Raw genomic sequence first — 20,932 nt, 5'->3', positions numbered from 1 at the left:
GGGTAAAAGCCAATAGCTTCGAATCGTCCATCCACTAATTCACCCCTTTCCTCACATTTCTCTTGCGGTCGGAAGTGAAGAATAAAGAAAACCATAGGCATGTATATCAATATATGGTACGTGTATCGCCAGCGAAAGTAGCGGAAAGGAGGTAGAAAAGTAACGCGCAAGACCAGGTGTGTCTAGCCCTCTTTCTTTCCTCAACAGGAGTCCAAGAAAGTATTCGTTCGTGCATCATGTCATATCATGTCATGCCATGTCATCACTCGAATGCAGAGTCCTCAGAAACCATAGCTTTTTAGGGTAAATAGTCAGAATAACACCGCCACCAATTAAAGTTGGGGGGGGGGGGGGGGGGGAGAAAAGCAAAAAGGGAACACACATTTATCATCCTTCCCCCTCTGGCTTCCTGGCATCCCACTTCTCCTATTCCCCAAATTCATAAAGAGCAAATTACTCTCACGGCGCTTGGCCTTCGTCGCCACCATATTACTATTACCATTACCGTTATTATTATTACTATTGTTGCCACCTGGAGGTGTTAGCAAGCTGCTCATGGAGTTATACGGGTCCGCAGCACCCAGCACATGCTGCTCATATGTCGGTTGCATGGGTATGAAACCTGTGTCATACTTGTCACGGTCCCGCTCTCGTCGCTGCTGTGGGTTTCCGTGCCCGTCCGACATCGGGAAGGTTGCCTGGCTATACGACGGCGTCGGCAAATCTGAAAAGATCTGATGTCTAGGCGATCGAATATCCTCCGGCGCCAGCCTTCCCGCGGCCCTATTATCCACTGCAATCTCCACAGGCCGTATCAAAAAGTCACCAACTGGTTCGCTGAAGATGCTTTCAAAGTCTGTGAGAAACATGGAGAAGACGGGGGCGGGAATGTTAAGGGTTGGCGCGAAGACGATGCCGACGTTGCGCACGGTCATTTTGTTCACATCTGAGTTGTTAATGATGTCGATGAGATATTGGGATAGAGCTTTCAGGAGCGTTAGATTTGGTGTAGGCAGGCGATGGACGAGCGCATTAAAGGCGGCTCTTTTATTCTGTCTGTCTTCGAGTTCTGGGTTACGTCATATTGTTAGCAAGACCGAATTCTACATGATAAATTGAACAAGGTATGAAAAACTAACCTAGCACCCGTATAAAATCCAAATGCAAATCCCTCGTAAGCACAGTCGTTGGCAACTCGCGCAAATACTGCTTAAACAACGACGCGACCGCATGAACATCATAATACGTATCCTCAGCAAGAAAGTCCAAATCACCCTCCGTATTAAACCTTTCCTTCAGAGCCTTGATAACCACATTCGACCCGCTAAGCCTAAATATGCCTTCCTCCAATGCCGCATCCTTGGCGCGCAGGTACTCGATGCACCGATACACAACCGCCGGCAAACCCGTCTTAAGACCAGGAACGCCACAAGACTCCACGGCATCCGCGAGCGGAAGTCCAAAGACCGCTCGAACAGGCTCCCGCCGCTCCGTTGGCGAAATATTGCTCAAGTCATGATTCTGATGCTGGCTGGCTAGATCTGTCGAGGTTGTCGCGCGGAATCCCCAGATGGACCGCTTCTTCTCTTTCGTACTCGTTGATGGAGCGGAAGGATAAGATGGAGCGACCTTGTTACCCCACGCGCCTGCATCTTGGATTTTAGCACCATTCGTGGGACCGGATATGTTCTTGGCGGAGTACGTTTGTGGTGTGCATTGATGCATAATTTGATCCCATGGCATCTGTGAGGAGTTTTTGTTGCCGGACTGTCCACGCACAGGCGCTTCGGCGGCAACGACGTCGTCGTAGCTGAAGGAGCGTAGTTTATCAGACGAATCGAGGGATTCGGGGCTATCTATTTCCTTGCTACCCTTACGAGAGCTGGAGGGGAGCAGACGCGAAGCCTTGGAGGAGCCGTCGTTCTTCGATAATTGCTGAGTATAGTTATGGTTGAAATGTTGGTGATAGCGACCAGCATCCTCCTCCTCGTCCGGGGCCTCCACATAACTCAACAACGCCTCAACCCATGAGTCCCGCTCCTCATCACTCTCCGCACAGAGCACATGCCTCACCAGTGCAGAAGAGTCCTTCTTTTTCGGCTCCAAAATGAGAAAGGCATGTCGATACTGATTATCAGAATCGTCATCCGCGAGAGAAGGAGACTGGTTGGTATTGGTGGGCTGAGACTGTTTGCCAATCTGTGCATGATGAATCTTAATAGTGCCCATATGCGGTCCACCAGGTGATTCATAGTATCTCAACTCCGGACCATCGAGGACAAAATACCGTGCTTTCCATCCCCCAAAATTCTTCCCCCGCTTTGTCAAGTAACCTTCAATCCTTGGTTTCCCATCAGGACCTAGCGGATACGAAGGCCTCCCCTTATGTTCCCCGTTGATTAAACTCGTTTCATCATCCCGCGGCTCAATCGCATCTGCCGTGAGAAACTGGCACACCACCAGCGCACCCGCCACATCCGTAACCGTCTCAAGTATAGATTCAAAATAGCTGTTCAGCGCGGCTCGCCTCGCATCCACTTTTGCAGGTGAATGACCACTAAAAATCGACCGATCCGGCAATTTTCCGGAGAAATTGGATACCTGCTTCAACTGCTGATCCAACTGCGGCAGGGCAAGAATAACCTTCTCGACCCGCCATAGCTCTGCACGGTTCGCCCGCGAAAAAACACTAAGGGTGAAAACAGGCTCTTCCTCCCCTGGTTTTAGGGCAAGGTAGCTATTACGCGACGGCCGTAGGCGGGATGAGGCAACTTTGATGTCGATGGAAGTTAGGGCGTTGGGAGGTAAGAGGAGATCGGGGTATTGGTCTGAGACCAGGCCCCGATAGATGCGGTCTAAGGGCTCCTGGGAAGAAGTGGTGGTGGGACTGTCGATCTTGACGGAAGAATCGAAGGTTGGAATGTCTAGCTTCGTGTTACGCTCAAATTGAGGTTTAACAAGGGACGGAATTCGAGGATCGGACGGTTTCGTGGGAGAGTTACTTTCCACTGTAGAAGCAGCTGCAGCAAGAGAAGACGTCGTCACGGGGTCAGGAAAGGCAGCGGGAGGAATTTTGTTGGCACGAGGAGACAGAGGGAGGCCGTGTCTCGGCGAAATAGGCGGCGATGCTAAATTACCTTGGAAGTCTTTGGGGAAACGAGGGAGCGGAGAACCCAGCGGACGATCTCCTGGTCGTGGACTCAGTGGCAACCCCGGACTCATGGGAGGAGAGATGACCATCCTGTCCTTATCAGATGAGGCCGAATCGCTCACGGGTGGGCTCAACATGGACGCAAGCGAGTCGAGCGGTTGGATTTGTCCAGAAAGCCCCGCGGGTGGAGAGTGGGCAACTATTCGATTCCCAGCCTGAGGGTTAATTCCCGTAGAGGCCTGAGACCGTGATATGTGGATACTCTGCATAGCCTCGGATTGCTGATTTTGCATTTTTGATTTCATTTTACTCGATGCGCTGCGAGCAGCTTGCTCCTTGAGCAACAGCACCTCACGCTCGCGATCGTCTTCTTCTCTAGTTTTTCTTCTACCGCGCTTCTCTGTTTTGGGAATCTCGTCGATGTCCATCGTCTCGCCGTAATCCGAGTCGTCACCAACCGCTATATTTGCTCGTGAAGACGGGGAATGCATTTTTTCGGTTTGTCTAAGGTTCAGTGGAGCGGGAGGTGGTTTTCTGAGAGGCGGTGTTTGCTTCAGCATATCAGTCCCCCTAAGATGCTGGCTGTAAGTATCATTTGAAGATGAATCCGTCTTGTCGTTATCGACTTTAATGCTTGATATTTGCGCCGGATTACTTTGCTTTTCATGCATAAACAAGTCTGTGGGAGAATGGTGCAATTTCTGGTTGTTATTGTTACTACTATCCGTCCGCTGTTCTGTCCTCGTGCTGTCACTTGCGGAGGGGCTGGATAGATTTGAATTGGGAGTACCTCCTCTATTTAGCGAATGCTCCGTTTGCGAACGAGACACATGAAATGACGTAGTGTAAATTGAAGTGCCATCCTGTAAACTCTGGCCTGTTGCGTTTGACAAAAGTTTTGCTTCATCAAGTCCAGAGACTGTATCTGTAGATTGGAGAATAAATCATGTCTATTAGAAATAGAGATCTTTTTTCTCAAGAACTAAACGAGAATGAACTATACAAATCTTACCATTGAAAACGTTATTATCTCCTCCTCCCGTCTGCGCAGATGCCTTAGGAACAGCAGGCGCGCTATTCTGCAGCTCATGAAGCTTCTTCCTATAACGCTCCTTATCCCTCACAGCGCGTTCTAGATCTTTATTCAATCCTAGAACCATCGTGCGCTGCTTATCTACTAATCTCCACAACTGCGCATTCTGCGATGCAGCCTGCTGCTTCTCCTTGAGCAGATGTATAATGACCGCTTCCGCGGAGCCGGCAGCGGCAATGATACTAGCGATCTCTTCCGGGGAAACGGTACCAGTGTCGAGAGACGATTTATGCGAATGTGCAGAAGAGATAGAAGAGATAGCAGAGTCTATTGAGGAGGTTCGAGGCAGTGTTCTAATGCGATTGCCCACGGCTGAGTGGAGGGCAACGTTGGAGGCAGAGGGGGTAGGGAAGGCTGATAATGAAGACGGTGATGTAACAGCACGGGTTCCTCCATTATTACCACTACTGGTAGTATTCGTGGTATCATTATTATCTTTACCTTGATTATTATCATTACTATTCATCGTGACAGGGCGAGGAGGTTCAGAAGTCTTTCGCAGCTGGTCATAGGAGGAAGGTTTCGGCATGATCCCATTTGGGCCGGCCCCGCGCATGCGACGAGCCGGTCAGTCGGTCTGGGTGTACGGGAGAGTTCTGGATCAGGTCTGGCGACTGGGTCAGAATTAGATCCGTGCCGGAGACAGCAGCAGCGGTAGTGATAGTGGTATGAAGGCCAGGGAAAGCAGGATTTTAGGTGTAGTTGCAGATATGGGAGGTGTGATAGGAGAGGGAGTACGTTTAGGGGTATATGTAGATGAATATATCGATGTAGGTGAGCCACACACTGGCAAATCCCCGGAATCCCCCCTGGTTGACGGATGGCAATGGGGGAATAGAGGCGGATGGATGGTATGTCCGTGAGCAAGTTCTGGTGTGCGAGCGTGCGAGTGACGTGGTACGAGCAGGAGGTAGGAATGGGTGTTTGGAGCAGCGGTTGATGGAGTTGACTCTGTGAGGGTAGGTAGTTGCAAGGACTTGTAATATTGCTAGGGGAAATATTATTATGATGTCCAGAGTGGCCAGTGTCCGAGATGGCCAAGTAGTCCCCGGGAATCCAGGGGGGGCCCGGCGTATTTGAAGTCTTGGTGGAACTTGTCAACCACAGAAGGGGTTCAGCAGGGGTCGCCTAGGGGGGGCGTGGGTAAGGGGATGGATGGGGAGGAAAGATGGAGAGGAGGGCGTCCTCTCAGGTGGTCAGCGGTGGATGGAGGAGAGGAACGAGGAGAGGGACAGGAAGAGACAGAGACAGAGTGGTGATAGTAACTAGATAGTTGTTGTTGTTGTTGTTGTTGTTGTTGTAACTGTGGTTGTTGGCTGTGGTGATGTTGATGCTGGGTTACGGCCACCCTCGCTGGGCTGAAATTGACGCCGAACCTGTGACATGGATGCACCACCGGGGGTAGGGGGTCAGAATATTTGTCTAGCTCAATTGATACAGACTTGTCCTGTGGTGGTGAGAGGAGCTAAGGAGATTAGCTGGAGACTTAGTTCTCGTCTCTGCAACACACAACCCCTTTCTGCTGGTGTCTTCTGTGTCTTCTGCTTCCTCTACATCGTTTCCTCTTATTATCTCTTTAGTTATCAGATGGAGTAAAATGAAAGAAGACGGGTAGATGTCTCGGAACAGTTCAAAGAAGCTCCAACACACAAAGTTCAATTGATTGAATTTACCTCTTTGTTTACAGCCTCAAATCCCAGATTCATTGGTATATATAACTGTGCCACTGGTCCCTCTTTGTCCACGCAGGTGGTCCTTGGAGAAGCAGGTAGTTGGAATGGAATGTTCGACAAGCTGGAGAAATGAAGAATAATGGGGAATGGAGTTGAGAGGATGTTGAAATAGACCCACATGCGGGGCCTGCGGAATAACTATTCTTCTGCAACCGAAGATGTTTTTGGATTGGTTGTCAAAGAGAAGAAATGTCGAGATTTGGTTAACTAATTGAGTTTCCGTTGCATTTCACTCGATTTCTATTTCTACGTTGTATTTTTATTTATTTATTTTGGGAATTTTCTCCTTCCTCTACCCTCGTCTCTCTCTTTTCCTATGCTGTTCTACTCCCTATCTCAAACAAATAACTACTTCGCATACATCTTTTATTTTTTTTAATTTTTTTAATTTTTTTTTTTTTTACTGTAGTTGAGTGGTCAGTGGGTGGTGTTAAGTTGTCAGTCACGTTACGTCACTAATACATATCATGATTCATCATCGCCAGATTTTAAGACGTTGAAAACAGTCTTGGAAGAAATAAGTACTAACTAAATAAAGAGACACCCAAGTAAAATAAACAAATAAATATATGAAACAGAGAAATAAACAGATCATGGTATTCCCTCTCTTCAAGTGCGGTGAGACGGTCTACCCTCTTTTACCCACGGAATGCAAGCACAGCATAAACCTGTTGTAATGTCTCTGGCCACCATTACACGGTATTGCTGCTAACAGCTCTCTCTTCATAGTTATATAACTATTCAATAGGCAGTGCTGAGGTACGTGTGGAACCCCAGACTTAATCAGCTGAACCAGTTCTTTTCTTCCGCAAAAGATAAAAAAGAAACCACCAGCTTTCAGCTTATCAACGCCAGTCGCTTTCATCCAATCCCCACATTTATATTAAATGTCCCACTTCTGAGACGGAATAATTATGGAAAGAGATAAATCCCACGAAAAATGGAAAAAAACATTTCCCATTTATTCTTGAAGAGAATCACCCTCTACCTGTCTTGTTCCGTACCTCCTCGGCTCCAACGAATAAACAGAAATAAACAACGGAGACAAAAGGAAAAGAAAACAGAAAGTTAAAATATAAGCTTGCTGCTTAAAAGCTTTGACTCGAGCATCGCCCATGAAAGTGCAAGTTCTAACTTGGAAGTTCTAATTGAGGATTCCGCATCCGAGGCTTGCGCTTGGTCCGTTGAAGATAGAGAGAGAGACAGGCTAAATAAATTTTTAGTAAAGCTGCAGAACACCCTTTTTCAACCCCGCGTTAACGAAATATCTTTTACATCGGCAGCTAAATATGCAATGCATGAAGGATTCCCGATTATCCTGCCACTGGGTATATGCACGATACATCGACCTAATCCTCGACCATTGATTCTCTGTTTGACTATTATTAACACATCAAACAAGAAATACCTGCTCTGTAATGCGTCTTCATGATAGGGTAATACCAATAATAACAATAGTAATGGTACCCGCCCTTGAGAAGTCAGAAAGGGGGCAAAAGCAGGAATATCAGCAGTTGAGAGCTCAGCAGGTGTTGATTCATAAACCTGATATTCAACTTCATGGAAGGAATATAATTTAGATGCTGAGCTGAGCTATTTATATTCTCCTTCTTTTTTCCTCCTTCAGGGTTCTAATTATAATTCAAATACCCAATCGAACTAATTCCCAGACATGACACTTATATTATTATCATGGCTGGCATTATTGACATGGCATGGAAAAACAAGATTTGAAACCAGCATCAAACACCCCATCAGCAATTATGGAGAACATCTTGGGGCTGAGACGATCCTTTTTTATTTCTATGTGTCTTGGTTTCGATGCCATTCTGTGCTTGACTTGCATAATGACGACATGTACACAAAGGTGAGAGGATGCAAAACCCTCACTATGGAGGAGATCTAAGTATAACAAGCAGAATAATCATACCCAGGGTTTACTGATGCAATATCTGACAGATTGGCGAGCTTGATCCATTGCAGAGGTTGCTTAACTACGAGAACGACTTGCATGTTGGTGGAGAACAGGTCACGTGATGGATAGGTCCCACAATATCTCACCGCAAATATATCAATGTTTTGACCACAACAACTTATCTCACATGCATGTAGCTCAGTTCTGTATCCGCGATATGGGCTGAGAGCCTGAAAGCCGACTACATAAGCGTTTGGCAGTCTATTTCATTCAACCCTGAGATGAGGAGTTTTTCCCTTCGAGATTTTGAGAAAATTGGCAAGTTGTTTGTTTGCCAATTAGTTAGAGATCCGCCAGCAAAATATAAGCATCTGAGTGGCCATTTCCGATGAAGAAAATGCAGTTCATTCCATGTACTTTACCCCCTTCGATTCATCTTCACCGTGGCCATATTATCAAACCAAAGTTGCCTTGGTGTTTTCGTGCAGCCCGTTACTTTACGAACATGCAAAAACATGTCCGCTACCGCCTGAAATTCTGAGAATCTCTGAGTTATATACTTTATGCACAACTGTGACTTCAAATTGGAGGCTTGGTTTAGATAACCTGGACTACGAGTATGACTCCACTTGTGCAAGTTGGACGCAGGGGTGGGAGTATACTCAACTCCTGTATCGACATGATATATCCCATACCAGGGGGGAGGGGGGAATGCAGCCTGTTGAACAGTTTTTTCAAAGATACGCCACTGAGGTGACCATAACCCAGCCCCAAACCTACCCGTTGTGGCTATCCCCTGAAGGAACTGGAGCAGAAGCTACCCGCAAATCCAGCCCAATTATGCATCTTGCAATTGCTGATTTGGTTCAGAGCATTTTCAAAGAAATCACCTCATAAGAAATTCTACTCAGATTGAGGAACCTTCACTGCGTGCTTGGAGGCAGGGAGTATTACTCTTCACTCCTCTAAGCATTGATCATATCAACATCACGATAGGAACTAGTAAGACAATCCAACCGGGGGATTAGATGTGTGTGTTCCACCTGGGTAGCTCGGTCACACGGCTTTAAGTGTGGGTATGAGCATGGGCCTAGATAAAGAATTAGGGTCATGGTTTGCTTGAGGGTAAGAAGGGGTCTCCTACACGTCAGCCGCTCAGCCATTGAGTGGGAAATTGGGGAGAACAGACCTCCTACGAGGAGAGTTGGCTGGGAGGTCAATTTATACATTCACGGTAGGTCTAGTCATTAGCTGATGTTTACATGTTCAGGAAGCTGACGTTGAATTTGATATACATTAGTTATATCAATATCAATGATATTGCTTTCTCACATTTAATGTGGTAGACACACTACATCAATGTATTACCTGGAAGCTCTAGCGGCCTAGGAGTGAATTGAGATCAGATAGGCTGTTCTACACTCACGTTAAAAAAAAAAAAAAAAAAAAAAAAAAGAGCTTGTTGCTGGGAATTCGAACACCAGTTGGAATTGAGTAGCATTCCAGGGAGTCCGGCTGAGATTGCGTAGAAGAAGATGAGCGTCAACCTGACAATCGAGACAAGGAAGCACTGCGTGATTGTTCAGATGATATTTCTCTGTGATCTTACTCACCCATCCCGGCGGCGCCATTCCAGGCTTCTTTTTTGTGTTCCTTAACTCAGACGCTGAGTGCTGCTCTCTAGAAACACCAAATTTTTCAATGCACAGCAAACCTCTTATAAGCGAAGCCTCCATGGGCTCGCCTCAAACCACACCCGTCTTTCCAAGATTCAATAACTCATTTCCAACAAACGCTAATCAACACTTCAGACTTTTCCACGTGGCTTGACTCAGCACCCATCTCAGGATCATTCAGCCCCTGATATGTCAGCACTCCTCTGACAGTGAATTTCAAAAATAGGGGTTCTTGAAGGAGTTGATTCAGGTAATGTTTGTTGATTTGGAGGAAATTGTATCCAGCAGTGAAATTGACGATGGCATTAAAAACTCTTAAACTATGATTTAAACTACAAGATGTGAGTTGAAATGAACTGCAAATTAACTTTTGTGGTTCAATCCTTGAGCATTTTGGAGTGTTTAGACAAAAATGACACACGACTCGTAGAAGTGCCATAGAAATCCGACCGAGTCTTCTTCCACCACCATCACCTTTGAGATATATCCAAATGCAACCCACTACACCATCCCCTCAACGCTCTTGAAATCTTCAAGAGCCCCTTGCTTACCAGCAGATCCCAATCTACCTCTTCTTCTCACCCTCAGACTGCCAAGACACATTCACCTCAATGAACCTGGACAAGGATATTCCCAGATGCCATGCATTTGGTTTGCCTTTTGATTTAGGTAATGACGATGGCAGCCCATGTTGATTTTTTTTTTTTTTTTTTTTTTTTTGATTTTTGCGATTGAACTGTCAATGATCCTCCATAAATGGATATATCAACGCTGTAGTGGTGGGCGGCGGAATTCCTCCCTCTTTTATCAATGGCAATGTTGCAGTCTGTATATTTTTGGGATTCAGCATAGTTAGTCGTCACGATCACCATCCTCTGAAGCTAAAATAATTAAAATCCTGTCATTGCTGAACAGATAAGATTCCTACGACCCCATTCACAGTGATTGCGAGTATTTGCACCGATGGATGATCACCTGACCTCGGCCCCGAAATTTTAATTCGCGAAGTCGCCAGTCCATCGATGGAGAAATCGAGCTCCGAGTCAATATTATCCGACAAAAGACATTTGATTTTAAGCTCAAAGTCGTTTACCTGTTATTCAAATCTTGGCCACGCGAGTCATTGCCCTCTTTGTGGGAAAAGTCAGCGCCAGGATTTTGAGCAGTGTCCATCTAGAAGCGTGTCATCCGAGATGTAACCGTCCAGACGCGGGACATTTGCCAAATTTCAAGAATAAAGAGTAGATTTCCTTTTCGGACATCAAAAGGAAAACCCCTTTTCTTCATCTACATGACTGAACAAGCCCTGTTGTCGAGGAGATTGAGAATGACGTACGTTGGATATGAGGGGATTTAAAGTTGGTGAATCCATAGATTAATTGCGGGAGCTAGCTGCAGTAGGTTAATAACTATATATATAGTTATATTTAAGCTTAACGAGATAACCCGCAATAGTTAACTTAATTTCTCGATCAAATCGATATTATCTAGTAATTATGTCTTTGATTTTTCCCTCTTAAATCCTCGCGTTATAAAGTTCTCTAAAAAAAAAAAAAAAAAAAAAAATCCAAACATGCTTCTTCCTCAAAAACTATTAATATATCAAATGACAAATGTCTTTTAAAAAGAAAGGAACCATCACGACCATCAGATATCAAATCGAACAATCAACTTCATAGATCGAATGTTCCGTAAAATGCGAAATAAATGACAACATCGGTTCCCCCAAATTATCTTCCTCCTCCATTCTAAGCACCCAAGGAGATAATGCGCCAAAACCGCCGTTTCTTATCGTTTCTCATAGGGAAGATAAAAACGTCTCCACATGAAGGGTCATGTCGTAAATCAAACATTTGGGCAGAGTTAGAAAATGGAGAATAAGGAAATTAATGCTAAAGGGGAGGCGAAATTAATATAAGAGGGTTTTTTTGTTGGGGCTGGAGGATATGGGGAATGATTAGGGCATGCATTAACCGATGTTGTCCTTGGCCCCCCTGCTTTGTATTTTTCGGCATATATTGTCCAAAAGGGACAGGTTTGAGTTGGGCTGAATTGGAAGAGAGGATGGTCAATATATTAAGAAGGAAAATTAGAGAAACGAACAATATAAAGAAACAAAGAAATGGTGGGAGAGACAAGAGATGATGATTGATTATCCTTCCATTCCCTGCCCAATTCCCCCCCTTGTTTTCCCTGTACGTTTTGATTTCGCTGTCGGATCGAGATCGTGAATATTAGTTCTCATATGTTTTCGGTAAAAATCTTTGACACTATCAATATGATATTGGGGGAACTTACCTTGTGGTGTTGGCTAGCAGCCCTCGTCTAATATTTGGTATCGTACTTCTTTGGGGCATCGTCCTTCTTGCCGTCATATCCGTCATTACCATCATGTTTCTTTCCATCATCGTACTTTCCATCATCGTACTTTCCGTCACCGTACTTTCCATCGTCGTATTTGCCGTCATCGTACTTTCCATCATCCTTCTTCCCGTCGTCGTATTTTCCGTCATCGTACTTCCCGTCATCCTTCTTTCCGTCATCGTACTTTGGGTATTCTTTCTTGGCAGTGACCGTCTCGACCTTCACAACGGTGGTTGGCACAGGGTACGGCTTTCCTGGCTCTGTGATGGTTTGGTAGTGGGTGACGGGCTTCTCATGGACAGCAGTCTTGGTGACGGTGATATGCTTGTACTCGGTAACAGTCACAGCCTTGGTGTGGAATACGGTGACTGGCTTGTATTCGACTTTTGTTACCGGCTTGTAGTCTGTTACCGTCACGGTCTTGTATTCGGTCTTGTATTCAGGCTTGGTCACTGTTGCATACTTGGTGACCTCCTTGTATTCGGTGACTGGTTTGACCACTGTCTTGTACTCGGTCTTGTATGCGGTCTTGTATTCCGTTTTGTAGTCCGTTTTGTAGTCCGTTTTGTAGTCCGTCTTGTAGTCCGTCTTGTACTCCGTCTTATACTCAGTCACTGTGACCGGTTTTGGCGTTTTATAGTGGTCATCTCCGGGAATGGGATTCGCAGCAGCAAGGCTGAACCCATGTCAGAGCCGTCAAATATCAAATGCTACTTTTTTTTAAAAAAAAAAACGGAAAAACACATACCTTGCACCTAGAATGGCGAATTGGACAATCTGATTCATGCAAACCATTTTGAATGCTTAACGTATATATCAAAGGATATATATGTATGTGTATTGAATAAACAGGAGACAATAATCAAAAAGGTATGATTTGCCTTTTTTGGGGGGTAATCAGATTGATGCTTGAACCCAGTGACGATTGAAGAAACGAAAATAATGGAATTCAAAAGGCGGTTATGCAGTCCTTATATAGAGCTACAGTTAGATTTGGAAAGCCCAGACATGTCAATCCAGCCATCTTCTGGAGTGCAGATTTTGCAGCAGAATATGCAGAGAAACCAGACTCTTCAGCACTCTTCCCGACTGAATCTGGTCTTTGTGAAACAGTATAGAGAGCATTGTACTCAGATCTCTAGCTTCGTTTAACCCAGTTGGGCGGTATCGCTGATGGCCAAGGCAATGAAGATTTTTTCTCAAATCCGGTAGGCTGCGAACATATTCGAATTGTATGACGGGATACTCATTAATGAAAGAGCTTTGCAGTTACCAAGCGTTGCTATGGTAATGGTCTGGAGGAAAACAATAATTGATCGCAACTATAGTGCGCAAAAAAACTTGTTGTCAGTTTCTGGTCTAGACGGGGCTTACAACAGATGTTGGAAATTGTAGGGCAGTAACTATTCCATAATGTTCAATCAGACTGTGCAAAAATCTAGAACTTACCGCACCCCCTTTACACATCCTTCCCTCGATCAAGTTTTCAGTTGGATGTCTTCACGAGCTAGTTGTGGGCCAGTTGAGATGGAGCTACCTCCTCGACGTATTCTAAACGCAGCGTCCTGGGAAGAGCAGTCTGAGTTGAGAGGATCTCAATGGCAGGGTTCTAGAGCGGACAATCAAGGTAAAGGACACCGACCCAGGCTTCCCCTCACGTGGCTTACACTATCGGGAGGTAATTTATCTACATGGAAATGATCGGTCGGGCCAGGAGCGGAGACGAAAGACACTGACAGCATGCAATGTGTACGGCGAGCAACAAGATCTTGTTGATCACTAGTCCAAGACCTAGGTTTTGCCCAAACAAAGCCACATGAGCACTGGCCATGGAAAGCTATCGCCGTTGGGTGCTACACTTAAGGGCCAGGTCTGAGAGCTTGAGGTTGTCCAACCTGGTACCTAGGCTCGATATTTCGAACCTAGGAGAAGGCCCCAGCGTGAGACGGGAAGGAAAGTTCACAAATATCACAAAAATGCCTGTAGTTGTTGGCAAAAATGATCTCATAAACCCAGCACAATGGACATTTCAGTTAGGAACCCACTTGTCTTGGGGGTACAGGCCAAGTAACACAAAAATTGTGATACCGACGTGAGTGCTCTCACAAGGTTTCTCCATGTCTGGCGATGAAGTCGATGTTATGTGACTGTTTCCTCATAGATGCTTATGTGCTCGGACAACGATGTCGTTTGACTCTTTTTCGGTAAACTACATATGGTAATGCAGTAGTACATAGACATGGTATCCACCGTGGGCACAGAAAATGGTTGCTGGTTACAAAACGTGGAGGACGATGTCACAGGCAAACATGGAATGGGGAAAACGACAGCGGAGTGACATGTAAGGACATGGATTATTCGAGGAAAACTTGACTAGTAGAATAGAAGGTCTATATACGACATAAACCAGACATCAGTTTAACACCGATTATATTCGATACTGAGGCGATGGATAGGTGAAGACGAGACGAAGGACCGTTGAAGATAAAAAGGGGATCAGGCTGACTAAGACGTCAAGCAACTGACTTGAAGCAACATTTCTCCATATCATACGGAGTACTACATATCATATATCCTATTGCACGTCTTCACTCTCGAGAGAACCGGGCGGTTACTTATTCCTTATGTCCAGGCACAACCAGAAGTGCACCACCCTGAACGAACCATATCATTTCTCCAGTTCATAAATGACTGCTCGGATTCTACCTTTGGCTAATGCAAAAGTAGAAGGGTGTAGTGTCAATTTTGAAATAACCATTGAGCTTCAGTTTATTAGGAAGTTTTTATTATATGCTTTTCCAATAAAATTTCTCTATATTTATGCATGATACAGCACGCTTTGGTGTATTCCCAATCTTCAATAACCAACCCGGCAACTCCCAATTCGTAGTTGAGATCCGTATGTGCAAAGTAGAAATGGTATGTCCGAAAGCAAGTGTCTTCAACAAATGCCGTATTGACAGTAACTCGAATTGAGCTACACTAGAAATAAGACATCCATTCAGCCCTGTGATGATGTTATATATATGACCTTACTGCTGATATTGTTGTTAGCCAAGTGATGTTGATTATGACCACTGAGTATACCACCGACAGCATAAAAGAAAGGATTTGGAGTTAATCGAATTTGGTAGATGCAATTCTTATAATCAATCCTCAACTGCTCCACTTTCTTGCCATTTATCGAAGGCGGAATTTTCTCCCAATATCACCGTCAATCCGAGTTGTCAACAGGCTGACTAGGACGCGTTTCAGCTGGATGGTGACCACCAGCCCCGCTTGAGAAACACGTTGATAGGTTGGTAGGTTTTGAAGCTTCAAGGAGGAGGCTTGAGCAAGCAATCAAACGGCATTGAAATTTAAAATTGTACTAGATATTAAAGAATGACGGCGCAGTTCCAGAATGCAATACGCAGATGAGGTAGAGGGGAGAAGAAAAGCTGCTAGCAGAATGGGCAGTTAAATCTGTGAATGACATTCATATAACTATATAACCCCATCGTAGATGGTGAATAGACCTTAAATTAAGAGAGAAGCCAAACATGGTGAGGTTAAAAATAGGTCCGAAACATGACTAAACTTCGCAGCACAAGTGTATGATATTCTTCAACCTGTGGGAGTTGCACCACTGTTTATCAGGTATTTTCCCCGCAAGTCATTGGTGGTCTCAATTCTCGGTCTGGAAACACGAAATTAAGTGAGTCATGCATGTCTTAACTCATGCTCAACCCATAGGCACCGAGACACGGGATTAAATTTCAACAACCCGAAATGAAGGACCAGCAGAAGTCGGAGAGGTGTGATATTTCCATCCCGATGGCGTAGCAACTTCGTTTCCATATCTCGTTTTCGGAGGATGACAAGGAGGACAGCAGTATTGAGAGCAAATGCGATGTAAAGCCTTGTCCATTACAGCCATATCATCCGTAATCAAACGGCCAGCGGACAGTTCGGGGACGCTGCATTTTGCATTTACGGATATACCTATATGCAACGGGCACATATAGGTGCGAATGCATACGTATTTCGGACTGATGAGGGATGTTGGCTGGGTGTTCCAGCAACTGCATCTGCAAGTATTGTTTTCTGTTATTTTGGTAGCCCCTCATAAGCGGGGCCAAGAGATAAACTGCGAAATATTTCGTGTGACAAACACACAAAGGAAACAGATGTTTATCAGCTTGTGGGTGTGTGCCCTTGAAAATATGTATGCCGAGGCAATATCATCACTGTAAGTATATTCCCTTCTATCCCCTCTGTTCACCACTCTGCCTTATCCCTACCATTTTCAAAAATAAATGCTTGCAACCATCAATAGATAAAAAAAAAATAAAACAGGGGAAAACATATGAAGTTCATGGAGCTCATTGTGTTCTCAGCCCAGCCAATCTAGCTGAAAAGTCAGACAGAGTGTGGTACATGTATCATGTTAAATGGAGGAGGTATCGGGGTTCGATGGATATTTCTGACAAGGCATGTGGAAGCCATTGTAGTTTGTATGTACTGTACACCTAGCTCGCACACCATCTTGATAGGTCCAATCATGTACAGAGGACAGGATATCGGAAAGGAAGAAGAGAAGATAAACAGAGGCAGAAAGATAGATGGTATATGTACGGAGATTTCTAGAGTGGAGGGTGGTCATAGAGGAAATGGAATAGAAAAACTATACCAATCGACACAAAATATATGAAAATATGGCAATAATGAAGGGATAAATAGTTATGATAAAAGCAAATCGTTTACATAATAAAACAGGTGTCGTGGAGCGTAACGTAAAAGACAAAAATAGGGAAATAACCGTACAACCAGTAATGAAATTAGAAACTAGAAAATGTTCCAAACCACCGCTTAACTTTTGTCATGAACCCTCTTTCCTAGATATTAACAAGTAAGAAAATGGTAGAAAATATTACAAGGGATCCCCCGTAGGACTCCACAACCCTACCGATACATATCATCAAACAGTTCCCAGCCAAATCAAGTGTTTTGTCTGCCGGGAGCGATGTCCAGTTTCAGGCTTATGCGATATTACCAGCCATGCCCATCAGAATCGCCTGAGCGGCAAGTTGCAGGGACCACAGTCCAACTTTCTTAAAACGGCGCTTCCGAGCCTGTTCATCGACGACATCTTGCTCGAAGGCTTCGTATGTCTGTTTGGGAATCATGTTAGTTAAAGGGCCCATCACGAACAAAACAACAACAAATTTGAGAGAACACCTACCTCTGCCGACAAGTCATTCATCAGTCCACTATCATAAATCGTCCAGCTGCCATTAAAATCGCTAACGCGCTTGACGAGCCTGCACTGAATGGGGATAAAGGTGCGCTTAGAATTCATATACGCAACAATAGGTCGAATGAGAGCATTGTTGACATATGACAGTTCCTTGGTGAAGAGTGGAACGACAGCTCGCACATTATTTAGATGAATTCGAAGATCGGTCACGACAATTTGCTTGTCTTCTTCGCGTGCTGTTTTTACAGCTGAAGCAACTGCGCCATCGTCATGACTCCTAGTCTCCATATTTTGGCTGGTGCCATGAGGATACGTTTCATATCGATTAGATGTAATTGTGGCTTCCAGGCGGTCGTAAAAGTCCGACATGACTTTGGCCAGACTCTCATCGTTGTCTGCCGGGAACATGATATCAGCAACGATATCAACGGTGCCCTCATGGATCCACGAGAAGGGGCCTTCAACGCCACGGTTTAGATGGTCGATATTGAGCCCGTCAACCCGAATTCGACTATGCTTTTTCCATGGGCTTGTTTCCCCATTGTCCTCTTTACCGTCGTGCAACTGCACCCCTGTATAGGAATGTGCTTGTCGGGGATGGATGGTAAATAAGGAATTGTCAAAGGATCCAGACATCGTGTTTGCTGACATGAAATCGTAAAAGAGCCATTGGCGTCTGAGCTGTGGAAGATCGCAGGAGAAAATGCTGACAGAGAACGGCCGAAAATTACCCGGTTGGTAGACCGTCACCAGTAGATCCTGCATTTTAAACGAGTCAATCTCGAAGTCCCCCGGCTTGTGCACATGTCGGAAGGACTTGGGGTCGCGGTCTTCTTCTGACCACAACACGTGGGTCCTGTCCACGATGCCCCGGACACCAATGACCTCAACATCTCGCAGAAGACCTTTGCCATTGAACCATTTGGTAAATGACAAAGTCACATTAACGGTGTTAATTGATACATCAAATTGTGTGTAATTTGTATCTTCCTCTTCCTCTCCATCCAAGTGTTGGGCGCCTTCTTTTAATTCATCTCGTAACGCGGCTGCCGCAGCTGTTTCAGCAGCTGTCTTCGATGAACCTTTACTCACTTTCCCTGAACCTTGACCAGGACGTCTTGAAACGAATACATTCTTGAATGTGATGACGCCATCTTTCCATTTTGGCACAATAGCTGATTCGAACACAACAGTGATCCCGGAAGACTTGGTTAGATAGTTGCCAACCCATCTCGCAAGGGTTTCTAATTTCAACACTTAGCATACCTATAGACCCTGAATTAGTGGAATCAAAACGTACCTTGGGCAAAAACAGTATTAATCGCCAAAATTATCAGAGAGAAAAAGGTAGTGGTACCCAGCACCACCCAAAGAACGTGACCAACGAGAATCCATGAAAAGAAAGCGCCTATATCGTCTATATTGAAGGGCCGGATACTTCGTATAGAGAACCATTTGAAGCGCACTTTGAGTCTTGACCAGAAACCTGTCGCAGCAGCCAGCAGTTCCTCTTTGGTTGGGCGTTGGGGTAATCGATCGGTGAAATGGCCTGCTGTTGTAGGAGTTGTCTTGCCAGAGACATGATTACCACTAGAGTGTGACGATGATAGCTCTGACTGGGGTGATCTCGCAGATGATCGATTAAGGGTCTCAGTTTCATCAGATGGAAGGTTCGCTCTGTGGTTTTTGTGGGTGGATTGTCGCACATCGCCTTTGGAGGTCAAAGCGGTAGTAGTATGTAGACTTCTTTTCCACGCACTGCGAGCCAGGCACTCCAGCCTCTGATTTTCCACGAGGGATCCCGGGCCGGCGTGACATATTATCTTTTCTGATGAGGAGATAACGCATGATGCACTGGATTCCACCGCATTGGAGGTAGGCGAGGTTCCAAGAACCAAAGCACCGCCCGATGCAAATCGTCTAGTTATCTGCCTGGCATTTTTGGGGTAGGAATACGAGAAGCTCCTTGACCAATTCTTTTGGAAAAGATTCTGGATGGTACTGGACGGGTTTGCGGCGTCGGTGATGAAAGATGACCAGGTGGAGACAGACGAGAAGGCGTGAGGATCTGCGCGGAGGAAGACGGGAAGCGCTCGTTTACATAAGTTTGCGTACAATCGTCGTCCTATGGGGCTGGACATAGTTTGCGGGTCATCCTGGAACACTCTCTGGCGAAATGGAGAGTGCGTGCCAGCGTCTGCTGAGTCCTGTTGAGATCGTGGTGGACGTTGTTCGGTAAGTCAATTCCAACTCTTTGATTTTCAAATCCCAAAGCCTGTTCGAAATTATGATCGGGTGTTTGCTTGGTTTGCATCCGAACCTTGTTTTCCCACATTTTTTTTTACGACGACGATTAAGGTGAAATATCTCTACGCTAATTCAGCAGCGGATGGGATAGATTTAAATATATCAACGGCCATTTGGTTTTGATAGCTTCTGATCATATCCTGTTTATATGAATTATCCACGTCACTCATATTAAGGTTAATATCGCAAAAATGCCAGCGCCCACAGCTCGTCTTAGGGACCCAGAGGAAGCCGCAGATAATCGGCAACATGGTGCAGTATCGCAAAATGCCCCTCAACGTAAGTATTTGAGGAAAAAAAAACACATGAATATTGACATCCTCACAAGAGATATGTCATGCTAACTAAATGATACAGATGAAGAGGATATCCTAATCGACACCAATGCTGCACCCCTCACTGAACCCTCGATATCCAAAAACCCAACCCCAGCTACCAACCAAGAAGATACAGAAATGCAAATCGACGTTGAAGGCCGTCCAGTTTTCACTCCAGCCACCCCATCCGTAGGCGCATACCGTGTAGAAACCCGCAAAGTCCCCGTCCCGCCCCACCGCATGACACCCTTAAAAGCCTTCTGGCCCAAAATCTACCCCCCCCTCGTTGAACATCTAAAACTTCAAGTACGCATGAACATCAAAAACCGCACTGTTGAGCTGCGCACATCAAAGCACACGACAGACACTGGTGCGTTGCAAAAAGGTGAAGACTTCGTGAAAGCGTTCACTCTGGGGTTTGATGTTGATGATGCGATTGCCCTTCTGCGTCTGGATGACTTGTACATTGAGACGTTTGAGATTAAGGATGTGAAGACACTTGGCGGGGAACATTTGGGGCGTGCCGTGGGACGGATTGCGGGGAAGGATGGGAAGACCAAGTTTGCAATTGAGAATGCCAGCCGGACGCGGGTGGTGTTGGCTGATCAGAAGATCCATATTCTTGGTGGGTTTAGAAATATTCATGTCGCCAGGGAAGCGATTGTTAGTTTGATTTTGGGCAGTCCACCGGTAAGTCACCCTTTTTTATTGGTGGTATATCTTTTTTTTTTCTTTTTTCTTTTTTCTTTCTTTTTGTTTTGAGTAATATGTAATACTGATGTTTGACTACAGAGCAAGGTGTATGGCAATTTACGGACCGTGGCGTCACGGATGAAGGAACGTTTTTAAACACGAGAAAAAGCAACTGAAGGATTCTCGAAGCGATACCTGCACTTGCATAGCAACGGCGTTTTTGGGGTTTTGGTTTTGGTATTGATTTTGGTCTTGATTTTTATACTTAGGGGTGCGTAATGCAACGATTGGATTTAGAAGGGAATAGGATTTACGAAATCAGATATTAAGACATGGATCTTCATGGGTCGGTTGATTATATTTTGTGATGAAATAATAAACGGAAACAATCACAAAGTGCATATTTGCTCGAAACACGGATGAAAAACAGACCCGAGTAAAAGA

The 20,932-nt window shown here is 45.1% G+C and overlaps 5 protein-coding genes across 5 annotated transcripts; 2 read left to right on the top strand and 3 right to left on the bottom strand.

Moving 5' to 3' along the window:
• Positions 1–262: 262 nt before the first annotated feature.
• Positions 263–4,773, bottom strand: PADG_03972 (uncharacterized protein; the record flags this gene model as incomplete). Its single annotated transcript, XM_010761363.1, has 4 exons — positions 263–294; positions 383–1,069; positions 1,140–4,076; positions 4,164–4,773. 4 exons carry the CDS (start codon positions 4,771–4,773, stop codon positions 263–265), a joined length of 4,266 nt encoding a protein of 1,421 aa, XP_010759665.1.
• Positions 4,774–11,893: 7,120 nt separating this feature from the next.
• Positions 11,894–12,727, bottom strand: PADG_03971 (uncharacterized protein; the record flags this gene model as incomplete). Its single annotated transcript, XM_010761362.1, has 2 exons — positions 11,894–12,608; positions 12,681–12,727. 2 exons carry the CDS (start codon positions 12,725–12,727, stop codon positions 11,894–11,896), a joined length of 762 nt encoding a protein of 253 aa, XP_010759664.1.
• Positions 12,728–13,345: 618 nt separating this feature from the next.
• PADG_03970 (uncharacterized protein) lies at positions 13,346–14,270 on the top strand (the record flags this gene model as incomplete). Its single annotated transcript, XM_010760961.1, has 2 exons — positions 13,346–13,610; positions 14,170–14,270. The coding sequence occupies 2 exons, from the start codon at positions 13,346–13,348 to the stop codon at positions 14,268–14,270; spliced, it is 366 nt and encodes a 121-aa protein (XP_010759263.1).
• A 2,683-nt stretch (positions 14,271–16,953) lies between these two features.
• On the bottom strand, positions 16,954–19,312 carry PADG_03969 (uncharacterized protein; the record flags this gene model as incomplete). Its single annotated transcript, XM_010760960.1, has 3 exons — positions 16,954–17,085; positions 17,157–18,415; positions 18,472–19,312. The coding sequence occupies 3 exons, from the start codon at positions 19,310–19,312 to the stop codon at positions 16,954–16,956; spliced, it is 2,232 nt and encodes a 743-aa protein (XP_010759262.1).
• Positions 19,313–19,669: 357 nt separating this feature from the next.
• Positions 19,670–20,644, top strand: PADG_03968 (pre-rRNA-processing protein PNO1; the record flags this gene model as incomplete). The annotated part of the gene is made up of 3 exons (XM_010761361.1): positions 19,670–19,757; positions 19,836–20,485; positions 20,588–20,644. The coding sequence occupies 3 exons, from the start codon at positions 19,670–19,672 to the stop codon at positions 20,642–20,644; spliced, it is 795 nt and encodes a 264-aa protein (XP_010759663.1).
• Between the last annotated feature and the right edge of the window lie 288 nt (positions 20,645–20,932).

This window comes from Paracoccidioides brasiliensis (assembly GCF_000150735.1).
Source record: "Paracoccidioides brasiliensis Pb18 unplaced genomic scaffold supercont2.4, whole genome shotgun sequence".
Lineage (NCBI taxonomy): Eukaryota > Fungi > Ascomycota > Eurotiomycetes > Onygenales > Ajellomycetaceae > Paracoccidioides > Paracoccidioides brasiliensis.
This window is presented reverse-complemented; position numbering and strand designations above follow the sequence as displayed.